At 43.8% G+C, this 14,262-nt stretch overlaps 1 protein-coding gene across 2 annotated transcripts in view; it reads left to right on the forward strand.

Annotated features, from left to right (window-relative positions):
• ANAPC4 (anaphase promoting complex subunit 4) overlaps nt 1-14,262 on the forward strand; it is a 1,458,106-nt gene that overhangs the window by 111,146 nt on the left and 1,332,698 nt on the right. For both annotated transcript variants that reach the window (XM_069631855.1, XM_069631854.1), the window contains exon 4: nt 1,023-1,097. In XM_069631855.1, coding sequence (XP_069487956.1) covers nt 1,023-1,097 — 75 coding nt within the window. The remainder of the gene's footprint in view (nt 1-1,022; nt 1,098-14,262) is intronic.

A 14,262-nucleotide genomic window follows, 5' to 3' on the forward strand; every position in this document is an offset into this window, starting at 1 on the left:
CACCCCCACCCATTTAATTTGTTGTTTCCCTGTAATGACATTTTCATTGCAGTTTGTTTCAGCCAAATAAGTGATTTTCAAATTATTTAATCATACTATCTGCCACGTTGCCCAACTTCATCTAATTTTTACCTTGTGCCTAATATATTTTATGAACATAATTTAACCCTAACTTTGACCCTTGCAGTACCACTAACCTTAATATTGACCCTGTTCCTTACTTTATCACATACATTTGGGTGACCTGAGCCACCATCAGGATACTTCGATGGTGCACACACAAACCGTCTCACAGACGTGCACTCTCCCCCTAATTATTTACTCTCAACTCACGTTGGGGGTGGTGGGGTTACAAGAATGACCAGATACAGTGGGGGATGGTGCATGAAGGGGGACTATAAAGAGGTTGGTTGGGACCATGGTGTTGGATTTCACTTTTATCAGTAGCCATTATAAAGTAAGAACAATGTTTCTTACCCTGAATTTACTTTGTCAAGTCGAGATGTTTTACCTAGATGGAAAGTCAAGCTCTGTACAATGATCTATAGGTAGTCGGCACTGACACAATGGTCACTATTGAATACCTATGGCTTCCCAGAGTTGGGAGTTCTGGAGCAGGTTGATATTTGAAGCTGGCTGTGGTTACTTCAGTAGCAATCCATGGCCCAGGACAGAATTATAGATTTTCTTGGTGTAATGTTTTTGAATGCAGACTAGATATTACAAGCGTGCCCTGAGCCAATCTAGGCTGCATTCAATGAAGCACATTGGAAGTGGGATGTAGACCTATAATGAGGTGTGCCATGAGATAGAGATTTAACTGCTGAGTCACTGTCCTGGATCGTTCAAATAATGATTTGTCTGGGGTGGCAAATGGTACCATTGGGTGTTGCAATCGTGTGATTCATTGTACGAAATGTACCACATTTAATGTCTTCCAGAAGTAAGTGTGGCTGATAAGTATAGGTATTCTGTAGCACCACTCCAAATGATTGATTAAACAATGTATTTCCCCTCTTAAGTGTTCTCGCATCGTTTTACAATGCAGAGGATGAGTCCAATCTCCTGTTGCCGAAGCTGCCAGCTCTTCCAAAAAAGTAAGTGTGTGGAGATGTTTGGTCCTCCTCGTTTGTGCTTGTAGATAATCCCATCTATGAACCCATTTTTCTTACCTTTTTTTGTAAAAAAGGTCCTTTTATGTGGTCTGGCTGCAAAGCATTGGATCATGTCAGAGCTCTTGTAGCAGAATGCAAGTGGAGTTCGGAAGTCTGATCTGTGATCTAGAAATTGGACATAGTGGCGGCCGTTTTATTGCGGATGGTGTTACTATGTTAGTTGAGAGAGTGTTGTCGAATACTGCTTTTAAGGTATTTTTTGTTTTTGCGCTTATGATAGACTGATGTCTTTTGTTATTGTTCATGCTGCGTGCTAACTGATTATTTTTTCAGTTTTCTGTTGAAAAAAAGTACTGCAACTGTTGTCAGAGTTTTCCTTTTTATTTCTTAACGGCAAACACTGTTAGTTTGGGTAAAGAATGTGTTATCCTTGCTCTCATGCAATCGCCAGCATATGTGTCATGATGAAGATGTCGCCTTTCATTAGCTCACTACACTATAACAAAAATAGTATTTTCACCGAAGTCCTCTTGTAATGGTAGGTCCTGCCTGACAATGTGTGTATGTGTTTGTCAGCTCCATGATAATGTTTCTATTTTGAATATGCATTTTACTTGTATGAGCCATGTACTATCACAATACACTATCTTGAATGAATGTCTACTTTATTTTATACGAAAAACATTTTACTTGCAAATTGGTGTTTTTGCAAGAAATTGCAATTGTTTCCATGAAGTTTTATAAAGCAGCTGGGGGGTTAGGAGACTGTGTGAATCACTGCTTTTCAAGCAGTTTTTTCAAGCAGTATTTTTAAACAATGTAAGACTTAGGTTAACCGTGTTTTCTTTCCCACCATTGACTATCCGTTAAACCCTCCCTGTTCAACTCTTTGCAACCTATCGTATGTGCAAATATAACATGGTTTACAGGAAGCCTTCAACAGTAGCTTCTTATCCAAATAGCTAGGCTTTGTCAATATGCAAAGATACCTGGAGGATCTCTGGACTGTGCCTGATATGTGATGGTTTCAGAAATTAAAACACAAATAAAGCTGCAGAGACAATGTAGTTTTGCAATCTGGAAGTTATTATGAAGTGGAAGCATTGGGATTTTTGGGAATTCTTGTCAGTGGCTAATCTACAGTAGCCATCAATGGCAAAGACAAAATGTCTGTTTCGTAAATGCCTTTTATTTGTCCTCTGGGGGTTTTACAAAAAAAAATATTTCATCAAGGCAGATTTATTGGCTTCATTTAATATTCATTTTCTTCTTGACAACTCCCCAATGCCATACAGCTTCCCTAATCAGATACAGACTGTCGCAGAACTATGAATCTGCATTCTGACTGGGCCCTGAAGTTGTTATTGGAATTAACCTGTTTAAATGGTTGATCTGTCGTGGGAAGTTTTTATTTGAATAAAATGACTTCCTAGGCATGATATTTCTGTTGACGTTGTAGATGTATCTGCAAAAGCTTTTGTTCATTTTGTTTAATTCATTTTATTTATAGTCCAAATTGGTTGATTACAGCTTACAAAATTAATTACATTTCTATTAAATTTCGTTTCATTACATTTCCCTGCGAACCAAAGCATCAATTAAAAACTTTACTTCAATATCTACTCTTTCCTGTTAAAATATTATTACAGACCTACATCCACAAAACTAATAGACCCTATTATTAAAATGTACCTAAGAAACAACTTTATTAAAACCATTCTCCAGTAAAACTATACATACAATTCATTAAATTCCCCCCTCTAGTGCATCACCTCATACTACACAACCAGGCTACTATATATCTCCTAATCACAGTTCCTCCAACCCAGTTTTCTTCCATTCACTCACAATTCTTTTCCATATGTAGTATGCTGCCCCTATATATACTAAAGTTTCGGCCATATACATAGTTGACCAACACTGGCTGTCTGTTATCATCTTTATATCATGCACCAGGTCCTTGTATCCACTATAATACCTTCTTGCAGGTTTTGACAAGCAGTTAATAAATGTCTAACCGACTTAATCTCTCTTGAGCAGAATCTACACAGATGTTTTCTTCTGGGTACCCCCGTCCAAGCACACATATACTCATTGCAGGGTAAAATATTAAATCTCAACATAGTAATAAATCTGGAGAAATCCATATTTTTAATCTTCCATAGGTAACTACGGCGATGGGTGGCTAAAATCCCCTGCTGGCCATATATAATATACTATTTCTTTCTAAACAAGATGGCCAGGTTTTCAATTCCATCCCATTCTAAGGCTTTTCATTTCAGGCGTTTTTACCAATGTTTAATCCCACCTGGTTCCCTCGGTAGGTTAGTTATTTCAATGCTTTTCAAGTCCTTCATGAAATTATTCATCTTCTGCCTCTTGGCCATACTCCTCCCAATCACACTCATCAAGCCATCCTAACAATCTGCTACCAAGATTTTCACGTATAACTTAGAACATCTAATGTTCCACAGTCTGGCTAAGGAGGTTAGTCCAAGCCCACATCTTATGGCCTCCACGGGTGTGGCTCTAGCCAGCTTCATAACTGGCCTCCATAACCTCCCCTTTATTTTTCCCAGAGCATCTGTGTTTCTCGCCACCACAGATTCCAAAGCATATAGAGCACCTGGTACAATACAACTCTTAAATATTTCTAGGAAACCCTCTATAGAATGTCCCCCCTGTTTGGCCTTGTATGCTCTTATAACATTCCATTTTTTGATCACCTTGTTCTCTGCCATGTCCTGGTAGAAATTTCGGGGAGGATTATTCATGATTGACATGCCTAGATAAGGGTATACATCCACCACTTCAATAATTTCTGTATCAATTTTCCAATTAAACTTTACTTTCCTTCTTCCTGTTAGTTATTATCTTCTGCATAGAGATGTACCTCATTTAACGACCTATGCAAACCTATTGGGGTTTTATCTAAAATGACTGTTGTCTGCATACGTCATCCAACTGATGACAAACTCCCCTCTATCTAGGCAGATTGTCACTGTTGTCCCCCGATACATTTCTCTAAGGAGGTGAAGTATTGTGGGGCAGATTTTCCAATCTGCTAATTTGCTCCAGAGCTTGTTTCTATCAACACAGTCGAACCCTCTTGAGTAGTCGATAAAACATACATATAATTTAGTATCCTTTTTATTCATTGTATCCGCAGTATTGTGATTCAGCATAACCAAATTATCTAGGGTACTATACCCCTGTCTGAAACCAGTTTGTTGTGGTAATAGTAACTTTTTTTCCTTACTCCATTTATTTATGGTTTGCAATAACAGCAGGCAAAATATTTAACAGCGACTATCTGCTATGGCTAATTATCGTCAGTTTTAAGAGAAGGTTCTTTTCCCTTTTTTTAAACTAGGGACAAATATGGCCTTATGCCAGCTGACCGGTATTTTGTCATTTTTCCATATAGAGCTGAAAAGTTCCAGGAGAATAACCGGCCATTTTGCCGGGTTCTGTTTTAGAACTATATTTGCCAGCCCGTCCGGACCAGGAGCTCTTGAAGATTTCATCTTATTTCTTATTTTCTGGATGTCCCCAATGCCAAAAGGAAATGTCATCCCGTCACCCTCCCAACTTATCCTGATTATTCCATTCAACTTATTTTCCACATAATATAGTTGAGAGATATACTTTATCCATTCTTCCAATGTGATGACATTTAAATCTGTATTCTCATCTTCTATCAGATGCTGTCTTTATAAATACCAGAATTTTTTGGAATTGTGTGTTTTGCATAAGATGGACATCATTTTCCAATTGGCATTGTGGACATCCTGCTTTTAACCCGTTTTTAAACTTCATTCGGATGGCAGCCACTCTTTTCCTCTTTACACTCCCATTCATCTCCTTATCCTTCTTTAGGATGTTTATTTCAAATGGATTGTGTTCTCCAACGTATTCCACATCTTTGGCATGTAATATCAACAGCTGTGCTACTTAGGAAATGTTTCGGCACAGGGCATCCTGCGCCAGGTCGATGTCCCTCGAAGGCCTCAGTCGAGGGCGACGTCACCGGATGTTATAAATGGGACGCACAGCATCTGTAGCCTCAGTTCTGTTTTTTCTGCAGACGTGTGTGCTTCGAGAAATCTGCGCCCCTCGTGTATTCTTCGTGAATATGTCTTCTTCATATACCCCTCCGACACCGCAGTCTGGCTTTAAGACTTGCCGGGACTTAAGTCTAAGATGTCGATTACGGATCTCCACCGCATTTGTTTGTGGTGTCTGGGTGTGAGTCATGACACCGACGACTGTTCGAAATGCCAGTCGCTGACTACTAAGGCCTTGCGGGCGTGTAAGGGGAAGCTACAGGTAGGTCGGGGTACTAAACCTAGTAAATCTGCATAAGGGCTGTCCACCGACGATTCGAGGGGTGACTCTCCTCGTCGGAAGGAGTCCCGGGGATCTCGATCCCGGAGTGGGTCCTGCCACTCGTCCTCGTCTAGGCACTCCCGGAAGCAGCGTCACCGGTCGCCTTCCCTGTCCTAGTTGGATGATGGCGCAGCGAGGAAAGTGGCTTGTCCCACTAAGTCCTCGACTCCGGAGGAATGGAGGCCTTCAGGGACCAGATGCTGGTGATTTTTCATTCCCAGGGCACCATTCCATCCGCATCTTCAGAAGAAGCCAAGAAGAAGGCAGGGGGAACGGTCTTGGTCCGATGCTCGCGCACCGTCGGGCCCGGGTCCTCGGCACGATACTCATCGGGAACCATCGAGGTCCCGTTTGGACAAGGTTCAGGTTAATCGCCAGAGACGTGCTAGATCCAGGTCTCGGTCTTCGATCCCGGCGAAACCGCAGAAATCTAGTAAGGGCTCGAGGTCTGCGTTCACTCCATCTGCGTCGCGTCCGTCGGATACAGAGGTCGATGCTTTGCCTTCACACCAGTCCTCAGTGCTGTTGCCGAAGCGGTTGGCGCCCTCGACGTCTTCGGGGCCTTTTGGCCGGAATTTGCCGATGGAGATTCCTGGTACTGTGGATCCTCCAAGGAAGACTAAATCCAAGTCTGTGAAGCCTGTTAAGGAATCCAGACCCACTTCTATCCCTAGGCAGGAGTTCTTTCTTCCTCTGGATTATATCTATGAGGAGAGGTCAGATTTGGAATTTGACCCTGTTGAGCATGTTGTGGCTCCTGTCTTTTCCGGGGACAGTCATTTGGAAGACTTGCGTCAATCACTTCATGATGCCAGTAGCTTAGACACGTCTCCCGAGTTGGAGTTTGGCAGGCCTGAGCCTGTGGCTCATGAGTCCTCTTATAGGAGACTGATGGCTAGGGTTACTGAGTATCTTGGTTGGTCTAGTCCTCTGGATACATTTGTTCAGGAGGACTTGACTGATATTTTGGATCGAGGTCCGTCCACTGACCCATTGTTCCCTTTTCATTTGACTTTGCAAAAAAGGGTGGCGGCTGCTTGGCAGACCCCAGTCTCTGTTCCGGCGGTTAACAAATTGTTAACTAAAAAATATAGAAAAAGTTGTGTGTGAAGGTGCACTCTATTTGCATGAGTAAATCAAAGTCAAGATAGGTTTTTCAATATATGATAAATAACTCTCAGGTGCTCCTTGTTAAGTCTGTGCTACCAGGCTGACAACTGTACAAAACAAGGGGTCCCCCGTATTCGACGGGTGGCAAACAAGGGCACACTTCAACTCAATAAATGAGTAAATATTCAAACAAACAAGTTTCAATATTTCAAAATTATATTTGTATTTAAATATAAAAAACATGAATTCAGTATTCTCACTAAAGTCATCACAGATTCAATCAATAGTTTTTCTCAAAGATTTTCAATACAGTAACGATGAACAACATTATAATTCAATTTCATTACAAAATTCTGCCTTCAATATTCAATGCATTGATATATGTGTGCTTCGTTCAGATATCTTAATTGGTTCTTGTTTGGGTGTTCTAATCCAGTTGGAAAATCTTATAAGGACCCCTCCTACTTTTCACTACACGTTTCGGGCTCCGATGAGCCCTACTTCAGGTGAAGATATCTGTACTTTAATCAATTCTGCCTAAAGGCAAGTGATACATGGAACTAGTATTAGTATCCAGTTCACAATATCTTTTCATAATGTTCTCTTAATGTGTTGTGAATCACTGCACACTCTCTTACTGACCTGTAAGATGCTCTGTCTCTTTTGTAGTTTTCGCAATGATCCGGGCATCTCATGCTTACTGTCCCACATTTATGTACAAGTTCACATGTCCTTTCTGTAACGAAAGGGCATGTTTTTTAAGACTCAATTATGGCTACTTGTTTAACTTGCTCGCCTGGTGTCTAATCTGCCGTGGCTCCATGTGGGATCAGTCGCTTTGTAGGCGCTGGGTCGCACATGGGTCTACACCCAGATAGACTTGTGCATCTGTGTTCGGTCCGCTACAACCGCCTTGTTCCTTTTTTTGTCCATATACGTGTTGGATGGAGGCTTCCTACTGTTCTTTCCGCTGTACTTGTAATCCCTGCTGTGAATAATTACAGGGGTCTATTGTCAATTTGTAAGTACGTATATCTAAATGGAATTATGGCAACAGCTAAATATCTCAGAAAAAGGTTTGCCTTTTGATGGCTCTCATTTGTTGGGCAGCAAGACTGACGAGAGTCTTGAGAGGTTGCAGAGTGCAGCAGTGCGTCAACCTCTGCCTTTTCGTCCTAGGGGGACAACAGTGGAGGGGAGGTTCCTTTCAATACTACTCCTATTTTGGTAGGAGGGGATGAGCCACCAATCAAAGGGGCCAACAAAAAAGTACCTATGGTGGTCTGGGAAATGGAGGTGCTAAAGGCGCTCAAGCAGCAGCCTCTTTGCCTTCAGGCGCTGCAACAGCCACTCAAAAACAGTTACTAGGCCATGTTCCATGGTTCGCCGGGTGGGGGCAGACTGTCTCAGCATCTTGAATAATGGCAAGCTATTACTTCGGATGGGTGGGTTCTGGAAACAATATCCCACGCTACTGCCTTCCCTTCTTAAAGCGGCCTCCCGACAATCCACCGGGGAGTCTCTTTGAAGCTTCCGGATCCGCTCCTTGTGCAGGAAATCTTGACCCTGCTGGAAAAAGGCGCTATAGAACTAGTATCCAGTTATAGAACCTAATCAAGGGATCTAATACTTGAATCTTCCCTTTATGATCTTTGTAGCACAGTTGGATTCAAGTCCATTCTATTTCAATATCACTTTTCATTCTGGATTGGATCCTTATTTTTGTTTTCCTATAATCCTTTTCCTTGGATATTATATATACCGAGGGTATTTCGTTGTTGTTTTCCACGTTGATATCAATTTTATTTCGGTTTCATGGAATGCAACTCATTAAAACAAAGATGGTAGTGAGGATGTGTCTCGGCTGGGAAGTAATAAGTTGAGAGACCATCTTGATTCACGTGTATATTCTTTGCACAGAGTGTTTGAAAATAAATAAAATTTGGAGTACTGGACCATGGTTGATCTAAGACAACTCCTATTCTTTGGTATTCGGACATCTGTATCTTCTTGTAGCTCTGATTTTCAAATATTAATACATAATTCCTCCTAATGGTTATTTAGGAACGGGAAAGATAATTGCAGTCTGGCTCGTGGGTTTCATTTGTCCATCTTCATATAGCCAGGACATACAATGAGCCTACCGGTTTCAGTGGTAAAAAGGTTTCTGAGACCATTTTTTTCTCGGTGCTGGGAAAGGACCAACACTGACTGGTATGCGGTCTAATTGCTTTGGAGAGTATAGACAAATCTAGATTGTCAATTGGAGGCCACCCCATATGCGGTGCATACTCCAATGTGGGACGGTCCTTGGTTGACCCACGCATGTCCGACTAGCAGTCTTTCCGGCAGCGAGACGAAACTTATCTTGGAGATTCCCAAGGAATGCACGACAGTGTACACGACATGGAACAAGGAATTCCATAACAACCATGCGTGTGTCAACCTAGGACCGTCCCACATAGGAGTATGCACCGCATATGGGGTGGCCTCCTATTGACAATCTAGATGGGGGTGGTGAGGGGGGCAGGTACAGGGGTTGTGGGGGGGATGGGGAGAGATATGGGGGGTGGGGATTGTGGAGCTGGGGTTCTCCATCCAGAGGTCAAGACTCTCAACCTTCACGCTTCGTTTCAGAAAGGTTGAGGTATAAAGATTGGGACCTCCGGGATGACGTGATGGAGGTGTTGCTTTTGGCCAGGCCTCCAGCAACCAAATCCCTGTACCGTTGGCGTAAGTTATTGCAACTGGTGCAGAGGACACAATGTCGATCCCTTTCAGTGTTTGTTCCATTCCCATGGTTCTGTTTTTCTTGCTTTCTTTGTCCCACAGAGGTCTTCAAGTAGATACCATTAAAGGTCACCTGGCGGCGCTGTCTATCTTCATGCGCTCGTCTGAAGAATGTTCTTATTTTAAGATTCCTTTGATTTCCCAATTTCTTAAAGGGCTCACTAATGTGTTTCCACCGTGCCGGTATGGGATTCGAATTTGGTCTTGAAATTCCTGATGGGTGCTCCATTTGAACCTTTGCACTCTTGTCCTTTGAGACTGTTGTCTTTCAAGACGATTTTCTTTGTTACGGTTACATCCGTTCACAGAGTGAGTGAATTGCAGGCACTTTCCTCTAAGCCACCCTTTAGTGTGTTCCACAAGGATCGGGTTGTATTGAGGGTACGACCATCCTTTCTACCTAAGGTAGTGTCTGAGTTTCATTTAAGCCAGAAAGTGATATTTCCTGCTTTCTATCCTCCTCCTCATCCTGGTAAGGAAGAGGAGCGACTCCATACGTTGCACCCTATGAGAGCTCTGAGCTTTTATATTTCTAGGATGTCCAGGGTCAGAGTGGACGATCAACTCTTCGTGGGGTACGCTGGACACCGATTGGGCCAGGCTGTTACCAAACAGACATTGTCCAAGTAAATTATCATCACCATTGCTGAATGTTACAGATTGGCGGGCAAGGACCCACCTGAGCGTTTGCGGGCTCACTCCACTAGGGGCGTGGCTACTTCCACTGCCCTGCAGCGGGGAGTTCCTATTAGGAATATTTGTGACACAGCTACTTGGGCTTCTATCCACACCTTTGTCAAACATTACTCCCTGGATACGCTCCATGGTCAAGATATGGACTTTGTTTAAAGCGATCCTTTATTCTGCCATCTGATTAGCTATTCTAAATTCTTCTCCCAACTCCATTTTCTGGTACTGCTTTGGGACTCTGTCAAAGATGTGGAATGCGTTGGAGGACACAATCCATTCGAAGAACAAGTTACTTGTCAACTGGTAACGTTCTTTCGACTGGATGTTCCTCCAACATATTCCACATTGCCCTACCTGCCTGCCCCTCTGGAGAATTTCCTATGCTATTGCAACTTGCATTCCCTCAAGGCTATGTGCAGTCAAGCAGGCATGGTGTACGAGCAGGTCACACGTTATGGAGGGGAAAACCATAAACTGAGATTACGGGCGCCGTCCCTCCTATTTATAACATTCAGCGATGTCACCCTTGAGGGAGTCCTTCGAGGGACATCGACTCGACGCAAGACGCCCTCTGCCGAAAAATGTCCAAAGTACCACTGCTGTGGACATTACATGTCAAAGATGTGGAATACGTTGGAGGAACATCCAGTTGAAAGAACGTTACCAGTTGGTAAGTAACTTGTCCTTCTAATTTAACCCCCTTTTTCTTATCATTAATCTGGCAGTCATATAAATTGTTATGCTTTTTGCCCGTTCTTTGTATTATAGTAGCTCTTCTACTGGTATTCGGTATCATACCCAAAAAATCCCCAATTACCTGCAATCCATTAATGGCAATCTCTTGTCCGTCAATAGGAAGTAAGTTTAACATATCAAATGTATCCAGGTTTTTTTCTGTCCAGAATATCCTATTACCCTCTGCAGTGCTTTGTGCATTCATATTTTCGCCTTTATAACCTGGTGAGGTATGGACAATTTAAATGTTAACACTTTATGATCACTAAGGGGTGTCAAGATGTGTTGAAAATGTATCAGATTATTTTGTATCTCCTTATTTGTGAACATACAATCTAAACGATAGCTCACTTTTTCATTTGTCCAAGTTGGATGTATTTCTCCCGGGACACATGGCTCTAAGTAAGTCAGACCTCTGAAACATGTTTACCCAGGTGATCCCATTTGCTATTTGCAGTGAATGTTTCTTCTTATGCCCAAACTTACCCAGTTCGGAAGGGGTGGACTGTCTTGAAGTCCCCGCACAAATCCTGCCATTTTCCTATCTGCTCCAAGGCCCTGTCACAATAGGCATTGAAATCCCCCACTACAATAATATCCGATTTGGGGAATTCCATCAACCATCCTTCAATTGTGCCAGATCCAACCTTTCCCACTGCTTCTATGTTTACCCCCCAGGGCTGGAATAAACATTAATGAAGAGTATTTCACCAAAATTACCAAACGTTCCTATAATTGCGCTCAGAACAAAGTGGGAGTGACCACATTTTTCATACTCTTATGTTTCACTGGCATTTTGTACCTATGCAAAGTCCCCCCCACTGGTCGTCCCTTCCCCCCAGTAACAGCAGGTTTCATCAAGATATTATAGCCATCTAAAAGTATTGAGCCGTTGACCCACGTCTCTTGTAAGGTGAACACACACTGTTTGCCACAAAGTTAAACCCATCTTTATGTAAAAAGGAACGAAACCCTCTACAATTCCCGGAGATAAGTTATTTCCTGGTCCATCCCCTGTGGTTTTGCCGCCAAAATCATGTAAAGGCTGTGGGGGACACTCCCGCTCCCCTTGAATGGTATAATGGGGTACACCTTTACTGTGTCAAACCACAGCATTTTTGCTGCAATTTGTTTTTACCTGCAACATTTTTGCCACAATTTTATTACCGGATACCTGCGGGAGGTCAATGGCGAATCTGGCTTCTCCTCCACATTTGTGGTCGAGTGGGCCCATTGCATCCCTGGGGGGGGCGACCACCGGTGCTGGGGGCTCTGCCAAAACCCAATATTCTAAGGCCCCTCAATTACTGCGACAGGGACCACGCTCTGCGATGGTCACAGGAACTGTGCTCCCTTAACTACCGCAGGGATCAGATTCAGCTTTTCCCTGATTTCTTGAACAAAGTACAGGCGTCAAGACAGAACTTTATAGAGGTGAAGAAAAGCCTTAAAGCAAAGGGATTCAAGTATGCGATGCTGTTCCCGGCACACCTGCGGGTCGAGCATAATGGTGAAAGCCCTGTTTTTTCACCTGAGGAGGCAAGTGAATTTTTGGATACCTTGGAAAATATAGTGGGACCAGCGAGGAGCATAAATGGTCAAGGAGGCCTCCACCAAGAGATCCTGACTGAATCTCTGGTAGTGCAATGGCGCTCCAGGTTGTGGTATTTCTTCTTTGCGTCAATAAGAGGTGACTGACCCTTGAGGCATTCTATAAGGGACTATGGCAGGTGGGGGTGGCTAAGCCGCGTGAGGCTCCCGTGCTTTGGCTTTTTGGTTGCTACTTGTGGGGGAGGAGGGGAAGGGACTAAGTTGGCATATTGGGGTTGTTGGTGGGGGCAGGTAAGCTGGCATGTACCCGTTTTTTGTTAGGTTGATGTTGGTTTGGTTTTTGACGGCACACAAGTTCCTGACCTTGCTTTACTTAAGTGGGTGCGATCATGGGGAAAGGGGTGGCTGGAGTGTTGAGGGTGGGATGGGCATTTCCCAGCCTAGGAATGCAGATCCACTCCACTCTACTTTACACAGGGTGGTGTTCAGGGACGGCTAAGTTCTCGAGTAACACTGTCTCCAGACCTGTCTCACCTGAATCTGGATGGCTAGCGGGGGGATCAAGTTTATGACATGGAATGTCAGAGGCCTGAATTGTCCCTCTAAATCCTACAAGGTCCTACTGTATCTGCAGAGACATCAAGTGGACATCGGATACCTTCAGGAGACCCATCTCTCGCCCTCAGGTGAGACTGCTTTTGCCAGGTTGTGGGGCTGCCACAGGTACTACCTCTCGTATTCTAGATCTTCTTGGGGTGGGGGGGGTACAGCCATCAGAAGCACGCTGGGATTTATCAAAGGTGGTGAGGGACACTGAAGGGATGGTTCTGGTTCTCACGGGTCTGATATAAGGGAGGGGTTTCACCTCTGTGAACTACTACAGCCCTAATACTGACGCGCTTGACTCTCTGGAACTCATTGACGAGCAACTGGATAGGTCGGAGGGGTCTTAATATGGGGGCGGCTAGGGCCACCTGCAAAGTGCGACAGATCTGTGCGAATGAAGGGCTAGTGGATGTGTGGAGGGATCGACGCAGAGCAGAAAGGGGGTAAACGTTCAGGTCTTCGGTACACGGCTCTGCATCTAGGTTGGACTATATCCTAGCCTCTACTACTGTGGTTGGCATGTTCACGGACTGTACGATTTTTGCACACACGCTCTCAGATCACACTCCTGTTGAGGGGGGCCCTCAAGCCCCCCCCCGAAAACCCCCAAGATGGCAGAATCCACCCACTGAAGCAGCCCCACAGACTGTAATTGGATGACATCACCCCGGTAATCATGAAGAGGCGACATGGCTGAACACACGCGTAGAGGCATTAGCCAGGTGCAAAAGAACACACCTAAACTGCTTGCAGAAACCTAAAAGCAACTAACATGAACAGCTATGAAAATAAAGATGGAAGCCACAGCGGCATTGAAATGAATGGAAGACATTGGAAAGGCACAAAACACAAGGAGAGGCCTCACACACGGATTTCCTTGAGAAACGCAAAGCGGAGAGGATAGTGCAGTCGATGTGCCCAACTTTGTGAAGGACGCTGGGCGACAGTGTTTAGAGTCAACAGAAAAGATAAAGCACCTGCAAGGGGTGGGAGCTGAAATTCTTCATAAATGCAAGCAGAGAGCTCCATTCTGCGGTCCCTACAAACGTGATCGGAACCTGGAGAACAAGGCCCATTAATCAGTGACCAGCAAAATATTGTTCCCATCAAACTGAAGACTGAAGACAGAAGATGTAAAAATGTAACACAGCATGAAGCTGGAGGCTGGAATGTCCTTGCTCAGGGCCAGAGGAGTCAGAGAGGTGGTAACATTGGTGGGAAGCAGGCGGGACCCTGAAGCCATTCTCTCCACACATTATTGTGCTCACATGCTGGT

This window comes from Ambystoma mexicanum, chromosome 6q, assembly GCF_040938575.1.
Source record: "Ambystoma mexicanum isolate Mex_15411 chromosome 6q, UKY_AmexF1_1, whole genome shotgun sequence".
Classification (NCBI taxonomy): Eukaryota; Metazoa; Chordata; class Amphibia; order Caudata; family Ambystomatidae; genus Ambystoma; species Ambystoma mexicanum.